General features: G+C 39.2%; 1 protein-coding gene across 1 annotated transcript in view; it reads right to left on the bottom strand.

The window, feature by feature from the left end:
• ERCC6 (excision repair cross-complementation group 6) overlaps positions 1-16738 on the bottom strand; it is a 63232-nt gene that overhangs the window by 31910 nt on the left and 14584 nt on the right. The window contains exons 6-7 of the mRNA XM_004680662.2: positions 5131-5259; positions 223-381 (exon numbers count right to left, since the gene is read on the bottom strand). Coding sequence (XP_004680719.1) covers positions 223-381; positions 5131-5259 — 288 coding nt within the window. The remainder of the gene's footprint in view (positions 1-222; positions 382-5130; positions 5260-16738) is intronic.

The following is a 16738-nucleotide window of genomic DNA, read 5'->3' as shown; positions in this document are numbered from 1 at the left end:
CAATGCCTGGAATTCATTAAAAGTGTTACATGTTTAATTTCTCCTGCCCTACAGCTCCATTGTCTCGTAAAAATTTTCCTTTGATGTCCCCCACTAAAAGAATTAAAGGAATATTGTAATTGAAATGTCATCAATAATTCACAAGACCCTCCTCCACAGCAATACATCTGATGAAATATTAATTGAGCTCCACAGACTGACAGTCTGCAGAGAAGCACTTGCCTGTAATTTGAACCACGAGTCCTGATCTTGCTGTAGCTCAGACCTGCCAAGAAGGCAATTATCTGGATGGTCTTGCCCAATCCCATTTCGTCTCCCAGAATTCCTCCTGCCTGCTGGCAGTGCAATTCCCACAGCCACCTAACACCTGTCTGCTGGTACCTACAACAACAAACACCAACAAGGAAAAGAAAATGGCAAATGGTGGATAATACAGATCATAACAGAAAGTACTCATGAATTAATCATTTGGCTAGATTCTAGTACCAGTCAGAGAAACATGCCGGATGTGTGTTTTACATGAGTATTATATTTATAAGGTCATACATTTTTGATCATCTAGGCATAAAATCACAAATTTTTCTTTACAGAATGTTAACACATTTCTAATTAAATTGATAGATGGGATAATTAGAGACTATTTCATTTCTTTTTCAACATTGGAAATAGCTTAGTAAATAAGCATAAACTTGTTATCTTTTCAATATCTTTCTGGGAAAAATATCTCAAATATTTTTAGTAATATAAAATTCCAACAATTTTTCCATGAAAAGCATGAACATTTCCTTTTTACTATGAGCAGTGTCAAAAAAGGGAAAACACCACAATTTACAGCATATACTACTGAAAGCCACTTGGTAATCACATTACTTTTATACGAAAAATTAAATTATATTTAAAGACCATAAACAGTCTGAATAATATGGCTACTCAAAAGATTTGTACATAACAGATAATTCTGTCATACTATTAGCAGATGCAAAAAAAAAAAAAGAACAGCTTAAAAACTCAACGATGCAAAAGATCTATTTAATATTTTAAAGCAGAACTTGACTTAAGGACTTTATCACAGATACAAACAAGACCAAGGCCACTAAAATTTTAGATAAGGAGTACAGGTCAAGGAGAAACATATATTTTCCCTCTTTAAAAATAAAAAAAAAAAAAAATAAGGGGTGGCATGTTTAATCTATACCTGAAAGTAAAGTTTTTAAAAAAGTAATAGTTAATGCAAAAAGCATTTCTGAGAGTGAAAGATTTAACACCATGGAAGGATAGGATAGGAAGATTATGTGTCAGGTAAAAAAAAGCCTAAAGTAAATAATGCTTAAGTTAAAAGACAAGGTGAGCTTAAAAAAAAAAAAAAAAGACAAGGTGAGTTAAAGAATTTTTTTTTTCCCAAAGAAAATACCAAGGTTAATAAGCTTCCCACCTTCAAACCAGGTGGTTCGTTGCTTTACCACCCAAAAGCTTATGACTTGGGTTGTGGTATGTCTACCTAAAATCTCATTGTGGAACTTCTGTCTTTGCTGAACTTGTTTCATTTAATGTCCTCTGAGTAAATATGTTCTAACTTTCTCCTCAATTTGGTAAGTTTGACTCTAATTGTTGCTATTATTACCACTACATAAGGAAAACTGAAGAAATTTGCTGCTTATGATGTTTGCTAATTATAATACGTAAAATGAATTTGCACCCTAGGGAAGAGGATTGGAGGAAAAAAACACACACACAATGAAGTCTAGTACAAGTAGAAGATGATTTAATTTGGGAAGGACACATTCGCTAACATAAGCTATGTTAGCAGAGAATAATGGCTGCCACTTGAGACCTTCCTGCTGAGGAGGCACCAGCACATGTGGTGTGTAGACAGCCCAAAGCCACACTGCATGGAGATAATCGGACATTTTATGGTTAGAAAACTGAAGGCACAGAGAGATTAAGTAACTTGTCAAAGGTCACATACAAATGAGGGGAAAAGTGAAAAATCCAGAACTGAAAATTCTGAACCTCTGATTCCAGTGTGGAGATAATTTTCACCAGCAGTTGTCAAGGGTGAGTGGGGGACACTTCTCCACATGGGACATTTGGCAAAACTTTGCCAATTACAGCTGGGGAAGGACAACGTCACCTAGTGGGTAGATGTCAGGGATGCTGTTCAACATCCTACAATGCACAGGACAGTCCCTACAACAAAGAAAAGAAACTACTGGCCCAAAATGTCATCTATGCAAAGGATCAGATTTTCTGCTGCAGAGTAACAGCTGGCTGTGAACTGGTTACACTGTACTCAGCTATGGAAAAAACAGCAGAGTCCAAAATGCTCTTGATAAGACTGATACACAATCAGAATAATTAATTCTTGTCAATCCATTTCCTCAGCAGACCACATAGCCTCCATCCAACACAAGTCCAGTATCTCTCTCTGTTTGGGGCCACTACTAAAGGGGGAAGAATCTGGAGGGTGGCGATCAAACAATCACAAAAGGAATAAGAAATGGTGACCAGAAAGGTGTATCTCAGAAGGAGTTTTGGGGGCCAGGACATCTAGACTCTCCAGGTGACCCAGAGAGACAAAATTAGTATGCTGGGTAATTCCTAATTTACAAATATCTCCATGGACATTCAAACAGCATATGATTATTTGTGAGAAGATGACTGACACTATAGAAATGACTTAAGGAAACATATACTAGGCAGCACTGTAAGCCCCATCACTGTGTGGAAGGCCCCAACGACTGGGGACATTGCAGAAAGATAGCCAAAAGTGATTTTTACTTTCTAGAAAGGATCTCAGACTGTTCCAGCACACTGGTCAGTAGGTACGTATCACCAATGAAGAGCTGAGGGCCTAGATTTTGCTTCCTGCAGTGCCATTACCTGACTTAGGTTTTATTGCTTTAATTTCCTAATTATAAAAACTGTAAGACAATTATATACTTTAAATGAAAACAGCTTCTAACATTTAGTTTTCAGAACCTTCGAAAGCATAAAATTATTCTTGAGGGAAAGTTAAAGACATTTACAAACTACTGCACAATAGTGAAGAAATTACTATGATCTGCTTTTTCCATGAAGCTGAAGCATCACAAAACAGCCATGGACAGACAGATCTTGGCATCGTCACACTATTCCAACATTGCTTTTGTCAGTGTGGCTGAACGGAAGGTCAAAAGATTGAAGTTTGTCATTTGATTGCTAAATTATATAAATGAATGCATTTGCCAGGCAACCTTTCAAAATAGAATTTAAAAAGTTAAACATAATCTTGCAGAAATAGCACTCAAATGGATAACTGTACCTTCCAACTCCCTTGTGTACAACTATACCCTGTTAATTTAATTCCAGAGTATGGTAAATAGAGTAAAAATATATCTACAGATTAAAATTAAATTGGCCTAGCTAAAACTTAATCACAAAAGAATAATGGAGACATTACCAAATTCTACTAGTGTTGTTTTTTTTTCCATAGGAAAAGGAATAGAAGTCTTGCATTTATGAAATATTTAAAATTCTGTTTTTGAGAAATAAAACAATAAAATACTTGTAGGAATGTGCAGTTGAGATTTAAAAAACAAACAGGTACTTACATGTTAAGTAGTCAATATACTGGCTCCTACACACTCTTACTAAGCTAAGTTTATTTCTATTAACTGTAAAATTTCTTTGTCAGAAAGTCACATTTATACGAAAAAGCACAATCAACTTGACTCTTGAGGATATTTACCAAATCACTTCCTACACAGGCAGAAAATTCCTATGTTTGTTAAATCCACTGGACCTATAATTTGGGTATTCCTTTTGGTAGCACAATACTGATACTCTTTGGTCGGTACCTTAATAAGCAAACATGTTAGAGAAGATAAAGAGAGTTGCCTATAACAGTTGTCTTTATTTATCTTTCCATAGTTAATTTTCATTTGGGAGAAATAATAAACAAACTAGCCACCTCTCAGAGCTATAAAATCACTTGCCTGCCAAAATTATTACAGACTCAGATTTGAATTTCTACACAGTTCTTCTGTCGAGTTATGGCAATCCACCAAGACAGTTAACATCTTCAGGAGGCAGCTTTCCTGTATGTTCAGTGGGATGAAATAAGTGCTTCCCAAGCTGCCCCCTACATAGAAAGAAAAGTTAAAAGCTCTCTGAAAGGGAATATTAAATACATGCTATTTTTAAAGAGTTATCTTGTACAAGTCTAGGGCATTTCTATGGCTGACAGCTGAATCTATGAAGGCTATTAAATATAATCACCTTAAAAAGGAAGTTTGCATCTCTACCCTGCTACCAAGTGATAATACAAAGATAGGAAGAAGCTACTTAATGATTTAACTTCCTATGTGCATTGAAGAAGCCTTCCCAAAGTATCTTGTTAAGTAAATCCCAGGAGGGATGAGATGGAAAATGTGCCTAAGAATTTACGTTCATCATGGGAGACTCATCCAGGTCATGTAGGCTTATGGGTATGCATCTATCACACAGCAGCTGCTAGCTGGAGACTCGTTCACTTCACCTATGAAACACCGTCAGTTTCAAAGAGCAACTTAATTCTGGAGGTGTTTGCCATTTGCCTATATCTTGTCTTTTAGAACATTACAACAACATCTACATAAAATATTAAGATGTGGATTTGGTTAGTTCAACAGTACTACACCCTTAGGTACAATATGACACAAGAGAAAATAATCTCAACAGTTTATCTCCACACAGTAGTTAAAAAAAAAAAAAACCTTTCCTACTATTGATTTTAATATACAACTCTTCTTAATTAATCTGACTTAAGAAATTAGAGCTTTGGTCCCTCAAAATTACTAAGAACAACAACAACAAAAAAAAGCCGCTCAACATGGATGGCTTTTTAAATGTGTTGCTTTTAGTCTGCTGAGACAGGTCCATATAGATTCATCAGTTTACAAACATACCCAATGCGCACTTTAGTCAATTTATTATCATCTAATTTTAATGAACAGCATGTGGCTAAAATTTCATTTGACAGTATCTGTATTTGCAATAAATTGCTGCAAGTACCTTAAGGGCCCACAGGTAACTACTGTGTAATTCCTAAAATATTAATTTGTACACAATGGCTTGATGACAGACATAAAGGAAAGAGCATATGGCACATACTTAAAAAGCTTTTTGAACAGAAAACCCGGCATTTTAAAACCTTCATCAAATTCAGCATCACTTTCCTCTGAATCGTCTTCAAGCTTCAGACACTTCTCTTTGTCCCGCATTCTCAGTTTATTCCATCTCCTATCATGGAAATAAAAATCATATTTCCATTATTTTGGTTACAAGTCAGATTAAAATAGACAACTCTAGACAATGCAAAGAACAGGCAATTTAGAATATCTTCTAGCTTTCTGCTGCTGTCACTACCCAAAACACTAATATTCAAAGAAAAACGATTCTCTTTTCCCTATCAAAACTATTTGCACCTCCTCTCACATACCCTTAGCAGGAAAATTTACCTGCTAAGACATCGGAGTTAATTCTAGAAAAGAGTCAGTGAAAATTCCAATATAACTACCTCCAAAACAACAATATAACAATATACATTTTAATTTATAATTATTTTTGTACTAAGATCTGACAGTCATTGCATAGTATCTTAAAACATAGAGCAAATTTTGGTGACTATTTACATATATGAGATTCACATAATTGACTCCTTCATGGGAAGCTTCTACAATACCAAAGTACTGGTAGTGAAACCACTAAGGAAAAAAGCCCTCACTAAATAAACTTTAAGTTAAATATAAAACATAAATTTACTAATATGATGTTTTTCAAATATAAAATAAGGTGAACATCTATTTTTCAGATGGGTGATGGAAAACAAGAAATGTCCAAACACCTGAAAGTCTCAAGCAACAACCAAGGTTGTTGGGAAGTTGCTGTCATTTAACCAGATTAATTCTGCTTCCACAGAACTAAACAACACTGATGTCAAGAGTGAAAAAAGGGGAAAAATCAATAGTCTCACATTCTATTCACTTTTAAAATAAAAGGCTGACTTATTCTAGCATGCTTACAACAGACACTTTGAATTTCACAAAATAGCAAAAATGAAACAAAGCAATCCTACAGATAAATGCCTTCACATGTAAATAGCTCACAGGCAGGGAATGAGAATAAGACACATAAGGAGGCATTTATCTGCTAGTGACTAAGTAAGAAGAGCATGTGTGAGGGAGATTACCACTGACACTGCTGGTTAGAGGAGTGGCGCCTTTCCAGAATCCATCACAAAACCAGCAGAGGTGGAACTGGAGATTGGTGGGCAACCCTGCTCAGGTAGCTGCTGGAGGACCTTGAAACAAACCTTTCTCTGATAAATTCTTGCCTTGTTGAAAATGTCAGCTTTTCAAAGTCACAAAAGGAAGGGCCAGTTGAAGTTCAGTTGTGATCAGCAAGAAAGGACTAGCTGGTGATCTGGAACTGCCTGGCAGGGGACTCAGAGAGCCTACAAATAAACACTGTTGGCAATTTCCATAGAACAGCCAATGGAAGGGGCAATATATGGCCAAGACTAAGGAAAAAGCTATCATGTAACCATAAGGTTTAGTATGTGATAGTCTTTTTATAAAAAAAAAAAAAAAATGTTTAGTGTTTTGTGTGTGTGCTTTAATTTCCAAAGGCACTCTTTTCCTCTCAATTAGCATTTTTCTTAATTAAAAAATGATTTTCCTGCAACTGATAAAATGAAGTACCTCTGGGAGGCTATTAACAATAGTTTTGCTGTTCTTCTGATTCTCACATTATCTACAAATTTAGTTAAGTGCAATGGTTTCACAGCTGTGGTTCTCAACAGGAGACATTTGTCCATCATTCCCTACCACTACCACCACCACAATTAGACAGTGTCTGGTGACCTATTTGGCTTGTCACAGTTGCCAGGAGAAGGGGAGACACACTACTAGCATCCCAGGTAGGAACCAGGGTTGATATTAAACATCTTCCAGCATACAAGAAAATTCTCCACAACAAAAGGCTATCTGGCCTCAAATATCAATAGTGCCAAGGCTGAGCAACTTACTAAATCTGTAGCTCTTACTAATGAAACCTAATTCTTTTTATGATGTATATATCTGAATTTTTACTACTCACTGACTGAAATTTAGCAAGTAATTTCAGATTACCTATTCTTTAGTACACAAACTTTTACTATCAGAACTCAGAACCAAACTTTTATAACAAGATACTTGCACTTAGCAAATGTGTGGATGGTATAAGATGTAAAAAGCAATCATAAAACTATTTTAAAATATTTCAATTTGTAACTCAAAAGATAGCTTTACACGAAGGCAAAAGAAAAAACAGTGAAGATAAAGGTTTATAAGTTCCTCACAGGTCATTAAATGTTTTATATACAAGGGTATCATATTGGAAACCTCAGTGATAGATGATAGTTACTTTCCTTACACTTAGCCAATAAATTCTGTGGCTGTTGAATTTCCTACCGCATCCTTCTACATCAACAGGACTTCAGTTTTCTCCTTCTTCCACCCTCCCTCCTAAAATAAGCATCATGTCACCACAGAACAAACAGCACCTAGGAAACCACATAAGCCACCACAGAAGTGATTGCATTCCAGTGCCTTCCGCCTCATAAAGAAAGATGAAAAGAGTCAAACATTTATTCAGGTTGGGTAAAGGATGACTAAAGGTGGTGGGGGAAAATCATTATTGCCAACAAGTATTTGTATCATTGTGAAGACAAACTGCCCCAGTAGAATCATATAAACATATTAGAGGCTGAAACTACCAGGGTTATAAAACCACACGCACATGCGGCTCAGGCTAAGAGATTCCTCTCTTCTATAAAGCAGCAATCCCCATGTGGCTTACAGCCGAAACAGCCCTGACCACCTAACTGGTGTCCACCAAGGCAGGGAAGCAGGACCAGGCCTGGTCCACAAGAAGTAGGACATGGCACACCAGGGAGGTGGAGGAAAGCCACACTCACCTAGATTCTGAAACAGACGCCTTTCCTCGTAGATGCTGTCAGGGTCTGAAAGTGCTCTCGTTGGTGTGCTTCACCCATTTGTGCTGTGGCCTGGCAGGCTGAGAGCACTGTCTGGCCAGCAGATGTTAAGGGGATTCTACACTATGAATAAACTGCATTTGACATATGCAGTAAGCACAAGCCAAAATACAAAAGTCTGGTCTCAGACAGTCTAGAATTTTATTCTGACGGCCATTTATTAGCTCCTCAACCTGGAGAATGTAACTTAACCTCTGCAGCATCTAAGTTTCTTCAACAGTGAGACATGAAGAACAACAGCAAGTACATTCCCTAGATTTGGGGGTGGGTTAAATGAGGCATCAATGCATAGTACTCAGCACACACCTAGAATATAGTAAGTGCTTAATGAATTAATATGCAATTATATATAATCCAGTCTACCTATCAAAATCCTCACAGTAACTATTGCTATGTTCACCTACACAGGAACAAACAGAGGCAACAGATGATTCAATACAATCCGCATGTGATGATGCATTGCCCACATTTAACGAATACCTGAACATGTATATTTGAACAGTAACTGTTTAGCAACTGGATGCTCAGTAAATTATTATGAACACATCATCACGATGAGTAAAGAAACCAGCCACCATCTGTTTAAGGTCTGAAGCAGATTTGTAAAAGTAAACTCTCATGGAATGTGTCCTCTTTGATACGATAGTAACCAAAAGAAAAAGGAAAAAGGTGCAGAATGACTTAAAACTGGCTTGGGAGCCAGGTCAAAATTAAGATCTGAGCCCAAGTAATCTGGAATCTTAAACATTAGAAATGAGCCCAAAATACTGCTTTTTCAATAATTGAGCTAGCTAGGTAACTGATTTTAAAAATGGAAAGAGGCAGGAAACAGTCCAATATTTACATTTTCGCAGAGATAAGTTTCATGCTTTCGATTCTCTCATTCTAAAAAATCCATACATGTTAACAGTCACAGCTGCCGCCACATAAAACCAAGTGGGCATAGCGATCACTGGCAGCGACTGACTCCTCGCACGACTGCCACAGTCAGCCACTGTCGACTCCACTGGCAGCAACTGAGAAAAAAAACCAGTAATAAACATAAACTTACAATTCCAATTAGATGCAGGCAGAGAGAACACTCCCTGGCTTCACCACATTCACACAGAAATGAGAAACTGGCCCAGGCTGTAGGGCCTGGGGCTCATTTGCAAAAATAATCTGTCGGAAACAACTTGGACCCGGGGCCAGACTGCCAGCAACACTGCACAGCAGAACCAAATGAAGTGCACCAGGAACAATACTCTTTCCAGTTGTTACCTACTGGGGTACCTTGTCAGTGAAACCCTAAGAATACACCTGAGAGCCAGTTACTGCCATTTACAGCTAATTTATTTTTGAGGGAGAATTTCTAGCATTCCAAGGATGCTCAAAATCCACAACCAGAAAAAGACAGCTGGCAGCCACCATGCCTTGTAGCCTCCTTCTCATCTCTATGTATCTGGAATCTTCTGTCTCCAAACTCTCTCCCCTCAAAACACCTCACCCCACCCCATCCAAGCAGCAACCCCAAGGCCAGGAAAAAATCATGATGAGGAAGAAATCATCCTGGACCAGCCAGAATTAGATGTTCTGTCTTCCAGTACCTTTCCAACTCCCTGACACTGCGGGCACACCTGGTGGCTCTACCAGATGAAACCATATCGGCCCTCCTCACTCCACAGAGAGCTGCCTGAGCTCAGAGAAGCTGTCCCAGGCTTTCTCACATCACTCAGAAATAGTGTAACTCCTGCCTCACCAGACAATAAAGCGGAAGGAATGAGGGATGCAATTCAGAATGGGGCTAGGCATAAGAACATCCAGGACAAAGAAAGCACAGCTTGAACAACATCAAGCTGTCATTCTGAATTGGGTGTAAGAGCTTCCTTTTCTGTATATTTACACCTTACCTCAACTGGAGTTCCTACTCCTTCCTACACATATGGAAGTTCTTACTCCTACCTAGGTCGACCAGATAAACATGGTTACCAGTCACCACAAGCATGAGCTGTGACAAAGGGCAAGTGCAAAATCAGAGAAATTTTTAACTTAGAAATTTATAGGGAGGAAAAAAAAGGGAAGCAAATGAACTTCCTTATTATGAGCAACTAACATTTGTAAGTTATCTTCAAGTCCTGAGTTCCATGTTTTAGGTTCCCTGGTGGGTTCTTTTTTCTGTGGAGACCGGTTTCCACATGCTAGCAGATGGAACAAATCAGGAGCCCTGTGCCAACGTCCGAACCTGCCTGGACTGAGGTAAAAGGTTGGGGAAAAGTGTCGACTTCTTAAGAAAGAATTCATCTCTTCTGACAGGAAAAAAACAAATTCACCAGGAACTATATTTATATTTCTAGAAAGGAAATAATGTTTCTGATTTTCCACCTTCACCTTTTACTTTAACCAGTATGTGTGATAGTCAGGACTCTAACTCAGCCACGTGGAGTGACCGGGATTTTCTAACTCCTACAGTCCCTCAGACTTTGGCAGCAGCTACTAGAGATCACAGAAAAAAACTGAAGATACCCCCTGGGAGTCAAAACCTAGTGGGAGCAGAGAACGACACTGTGGGTCTGTCACGGCTAAGGTGACCTGGGAACTTAAGAAATGTCATTTAACGTCACTACATTTATCTCCCTGACCACACATGAGACACCTAATAGATTCTTAAAGAACAAAAATGAGATAATATGCGTACTATGCTCTTTGGGAATTACTTTACACTCATTGCATATCAGATGCTACTTTGTAAGTATTGGTAGTACATTACTTTTACAAACAGGAAAATTTCAAAAATTTTAGTTCACTGCAGGTTAAATGTAAAGAAAATATCAAAACCCCTGTCGCAATCATGAGTGGACAGGAGTTAAATTCAGCCCCACGTCTAGAAAGATATCATGCTACTCTACTCAAATTGTCAGCCCACTCTGGGCACAACAGCCTACTCAACTAAGACAGCAAAGACACAAAAATTAAGCCTTACAAGATACAGCAGAAAGATCTGGAGCACAATGAATACAAAGTACTAAAAGGGACCAAAGTATCATCCTGACCTAGCCCACACTCAGAACCAAAGAGCAAGCTGTGAAAGCTGCAGAACATCCCCTGGGCAGATGTCTAGTGACCCCTAGTGTGTTCAAAGGAGAAATAAGTTTTCACTTCTCCCCAAGTAACTACTGATAATGCACTTATATCTGTAGAGATACTGTATCATTTCATGGACCTTAATCGTATTAATAAAACATGTATGAAAGGTAAGAAAAGCCTAACATGAATAAAACTAAGTTTATAGCAGCTAATTATTTGGTTACGAATACTACTATCAACTGTTAAGCTGCCCTTGACTTTGGAAAATGGGTCACCTTTTCATACATATCGATATTAATAAACTGTCTTTTATGGTTCATTCACCCCACTACTGGCTTAATGCAATCTTTGTACTAAATGTTTTCTCTAATGAGCAAAGTAACAAGAAAGGCTAGTATTCTGACATATGCCAGAATCTATGATGGATTATTACCTTTTGTAATCCACTATCACCCTTGAAGAAGGTTGTTACACCCATTTCACAGGTAAGGAGGCCATCAAGAGCTTGTGAATGCTAGGTGAGAGTACATTCTGATTTCTAACCCCTAACTTATATATCACCTCTTTAAGCAATGTCCACTAGGTCTTGACAAGTCACATTTTAAATTTATATATACATACATATGATGCACATGTTTTTCATCAGAGTCAGAAAACATCCTAATAACAACTCATAGTTACTGAGATTCACATTTTATGTATTGTACATGTTTTAATTCACTTAATCCTTACAAACCAGTGAAGCAGTTACTATTATTATTCTTTTTTTTTACAGTTAAAGAAAGGTAGGCAGGGAGAGAGGACCTCCCCAAGCACCACCCATGTGAAGATTCAAATCTTGACAATCTGGCCCCAGAATCTGTACTCCCTTTGCATATTCTTGTCTGCAAAAAATACTTTTTAACCCCCCTAAAACAACACTTTTCTTATAGGACCAGCCAAAGGGTCAATATTACGTTTTTAATTGCTCTAATGAAAACAACCAGTAATAGCAAACCACACTCAGAAAAGTTTAATTCAAATATTGTTGCTGAAATGTAAAGAGAGGCAAGACAGCCTCATCTCACGCAGTAAGGCAGACCTCCTTCATCTGGGCACCATGCAGGGTGAGCCGAAACTCACTCTTCACTAAACACCCGCTGCCTTTCCCAAGTAACAACTCTTTTAACTACAAATACTCTGGGCTGAACAAACACTTAAGATACATTTAATATGGAGCCAACTGCCTATAGAAAAAAAGGCAAAATAGGTTTATTAATGGGAGCTGTCAAATATCAGTAGTACCGTGAGGTCATTTATTAACAAAATGAACATGCCCTCTTCAAAACTTCAAGGAAATCATATATTGAGCTACTTGAAATTCAAAATGGATCTTACTACTCTGTCTTCATTTTTATGTAGGGAAGGCCACCAAGCCCGGAGCAATTCAGATCAGACTAGGAGGAAAAGTCACACCTCATACATGAAGTCATTTTTAATAAAGGGTGAAAGTGCAACCCTAGGGTTATTCTCCATATTGCAATATCCACGAAAGGATTCCACATCAGAAACACAAGGAGTATAGTCTGGTTTTTAAAAATATATTTAAGGCACCAAGCTGGGTATTTAATATAGCTTGCATTTCTGTAGTGTGATAGGTTTTCTATTTTAGACAGTTAAAAATCCCTTACAGATTAGTCTAATTTGCTAAATTGAGATACTTGGGGTTTCACTTTTCTTAGCTGCCTTTTTATGGTCTATCTGGGTGGATTTAATTGGCACATCTGAGCAGATGAAATGCCCTCAGTTAGCAGTCCAGATCTCAAAGAGTAATGAAGACTGATGCAGACAATTATGCACTGGAGCTGAGAGTGAGAGGTGTGTGCAGAGCATGAAACAGAATTAGTCTTCATTTGTGCCTTAGCTCCTCAGTTGCAAGAAGCTAAGGTGCTCTCTAAAAGTCTCCTTAAGGGAGTGACCCTTTTGTCTCTGTCTGAAATATAGATCTGGGGTGGAGGGTGACTGGTGATGGACAAGGTATGGTAACATACATTTGAGGAAGCGCGAAACTTTCTTCCTAAAATACAGACAGTGTTGTAAGCCAGTGTTACCACAGTAAAAGATAAATTAAAACTTAAATGTTAACCCATTCCTCCCAAAATAAAACATAGATTCCCAAAAGGGAAAAAAAATGGGTTTAGTTGTTGAAAGCAGAACTTAACTCCTAGAAACTGATAAGATCATTAAACCATTATCATAGTTAAGTTTCTGAATCAAATCTAGATTGAGTTTTTTCTCAATTCCGAGTTTTTGAGTTCAAATGACTTGGATTTAAAAATAAAGTTCAAGAAAATCAAGCCCTGCAATGTAATTTGTCTTTGCTTAAATACCGCTGGAAGGTGCTGAATCCAGGGGCAGTGCAGAGCTCCAACGAAGGACAAATGGGGAAATTCCCACTGCGAAGAGTCTGCTCTTGTCCAAAGGAAGAGAAGAGGCTCCACAAAGGTTACATAATGCAGACAGAGCAGCCGGGAGAGTGGTTCTAGGGAGCATTAAACCATTAACTATGATAATGGTTTAATGATCTTATCAGTTTCTAGGAGTTAAGTTCTGCTTTCAACAACTAAACCCATTTTTTTTCCCTTTTGGGAATCTATGTTTTATTTTGGGAGGAATGGGTTAACATTTAAGTTTTAATTTATCTTTTACTGTGGTAACACTGGCTTACAACACTGTCTGTATTTTAGGAAGAAAGTTTCGCGCTTCCTCAAATGTATGTTACCATACCTTGTCCGTCAGCAGCACTGTAGGCAAGCGACAGGCCCCCATAAAGTATGCAGCTGAGACAGTGATCCCTGGGCCATCACCCTTCTGAGTCCAGTGCACAGGACCAGCCTGACAGGTGACACCCGCAAGACCAGAACTATTTTAGACCCTTTCCCTACTCCAGGCTTCTCCACATAGTATTGTCTGGGCAAATGACTTCAGCTTTCTGGGCTCAGGTTCCAAAATCTCCCAGGAAGTTGTGAAAATTAAACCCAAGAACCTATATAAAGGGAAGCACTGCCAAGTATAAGCACTTAAAAACAATAAGTTACTGCTGTCACCGACCCTCACCCTCCACCAAGAACCCTCGCTCCAGTCATTGAAGTCCCCAAATTTTCAAGTCCAGGAAGGCTTTTTCAGCATTTATCCTACTTGATCCCCTCTGCAGCATCTGAAAACACTGACAGCCATCCCCTTCCCGCACCATACGGGTACACACCAAAGCCTCCACACTAAGCTCCACCTCACCACTGGCCACAGGAGTGCCAGTGCTCAAGGGAAAGGCCATAAAGATGAAGGGAAGGGCCAGTGATGAAGCTCTGCGAACTGTTAGAATACTCTGTAAGATTTACACAACGAACAGAGTCATCAGTCTTTCTTAACTCAAAGTTAGTCATGTAAAATAAAGTTTAAAAGGGAGGAGAAGAAAAGAAAATCTTTAGGGGAAAAAACTTGAAAAACCTAGCTATACGCATTGTGACTACAGGTTATGTGTGACTATGAAGTAAATCGTATTTCCAGACACACCATATTTGGAAGGTCTTCTAGACCTGACTCTCCAAATCCTCATACCAATCTCAAATCCCTGGCTTCAGTTTTTGGCTTGGTTTCCAGTCCTGGGAAGCAGAGGAAGCTATGCGCTGAATCTTGGCACCACCTTGTGGTCACAACTTGATACTGCACATTCCACCCCAATCCACAAAGGGATGGAAAAAACATTCACACAATCCTGTCCCAGTCTCAAATCCCAGGTCTACCTATAAACAGTGAGATGATGGGCAAGCTGTTCACCTTGAAATAACTATGATGCGGATAATAGTCCACTAAAGTTCATATAACTATGACAACTGAAAGATGTCTGCTTAGGGTCATAGACTGGAATGAAATGTAGAAAGTAACAAAAAATAAAGCTATCTTTCTTCATTTTACTATCATATTTTCACAATAAAAAATAGATTCCAAAGCGCTGAAAGGTGGGTGGAGGGTAGAAACCCTTCAAATCATTTGGAGGTAACAACTGAATTGAAAAGGATACAGGAAAGAGGATGTTAGAGAAAATGATATACAAACTGAACCTCCCAAAAGTTACAGCCTGAGAAAGGAAAAGAACATAAAAATGGATTTATAGACATCAAATGGTTCTCAAAGTTATCAGTACCCCCAGAATCACCTGGGAAAGTTTCAAATCTTACTGCCCCACAGTGCCAGGCTGAATTTTCTGAATCAGCACCCCCAGTGCTGGGGCTCCCAGGTGACTCTGCAGAAGCAGCCTGTGGGCTGGGAGCCTCTGCTTCCATCTCTGGTTCAGGGAAATGTAGGCCGATAGGCCAGCGACTGAAGCAACAGTGGCTGGCAAGTGGAAACAGAAGAGCCTCAGCAAGCGGGTTTAAAGTCAAATTACAAACACTAACCAGTCTCGCCAGCAGGACACAAAACATCCTTGCAAGTAAGTGCCTCCCCCACTTCGTGATGTAACCTGATGTATGACCCAAGTGGGCTCAAAGCAGGGCTCACCACGACTGGGGAAAGAATCATGAGTTGGTTACACTTTTTGTCTGAGTTATATAAATTCACGGCTGGCAAACAGCCCGCATGAATACTATTGCTCGCCCTGACTCCAGCCTAGGATATACTGACAGACGTCACTTATGGATTTTGGCCCAGTTTCCCAAGGACCTCCAACAGAGCCTCAGTGTCCCCATGAACAGACTACCACAGCTCAAGATGGGAGGTGGCCAGTGAGGCGAGGGCTGTATGACTTCACTGTCCAAATATGGATGGCTAAGAAAGAGGCCTCTCTCTGCAGACCACAACCACCAGGCCAATCTCCAAGGCACTATGAATGAGAGCCTAAGGTATGAATGTGCCTCTGAAGCAAAAAAAGTGTATTCCTTGTCGCTAACACATTTGAAGTTGTACAGCGAGGAGGCAAGTCTCTAACCTGCATCCTAAGGTCCAAGTCAACGCATCTGAACTGCCCAACAGACAAGGCTCCTGTGCTTAGATAAACTTCTTCCACAAAGTCGTCTCCAAGTGCCTCAGTCTGAATTCATTATTCTCTTCACACTCACAAGGTCCTCTTTGTGCCCACATTCTCCAGGAGACTGCAAATTCCTTGCTGAAAACCCAAAAGCCAGTGCTGGTGTGCAGACAGGCATTCATGCTGTAAGAGCAAAGATGAAGCAATGGGAGTTGACCGCACTTAGCTGGGAAATGAGTCAAGACCATTAAGGTAACAGGGACTGCTGCTCTGTGATGACCTCTGAGGGGAAGGCACAGCCCTGTGATGGTGGGTCTTCTAGGCCACGCTGGGCTGTCCTGGCCTGCAGACTGGACAGGGTAAGTGCTCCACAGGGAAACGTACCACTCCAGCACTGGAGGAGTGTTAGTTCTATTAAGTATGAACTTGGTTCCTGGCCTGAACTTTCTAAAGCAGCAATGTTTCAAGAGCTAGTCCTCAAAATTGAGAACCATACTTCAATGGGAATTTTGTACCACAAAATGCAAAGTTCAGATCCACAGATGTTTTGTAAGATCTATATACAACTAATGTGAATAAGAATCCACAAATACTTCTAAGATGTGGCTCATCAATTC

The sequence above is a fragment of the Condylura cristata genome, unplaced genomic scaffold (genome assembly GCF_000260355.1).
Source record: "Condylura cristata isolate star-nosed mole 26May11 unplaced genomic scaffold, ConCri1.0 scaffold00011, whole genome shotgun sequence".
Lineage (NCBI taxonomy): Eukaryota > Metazoa > Chordata > Mammalia > Eulipotyphla > Talpidae > Condylura > Condylura cristata.
Note: the sequence above shows the minus strand (reverse complement) of the source record. Positions and strands in the feature narration are given on the sequence as shown.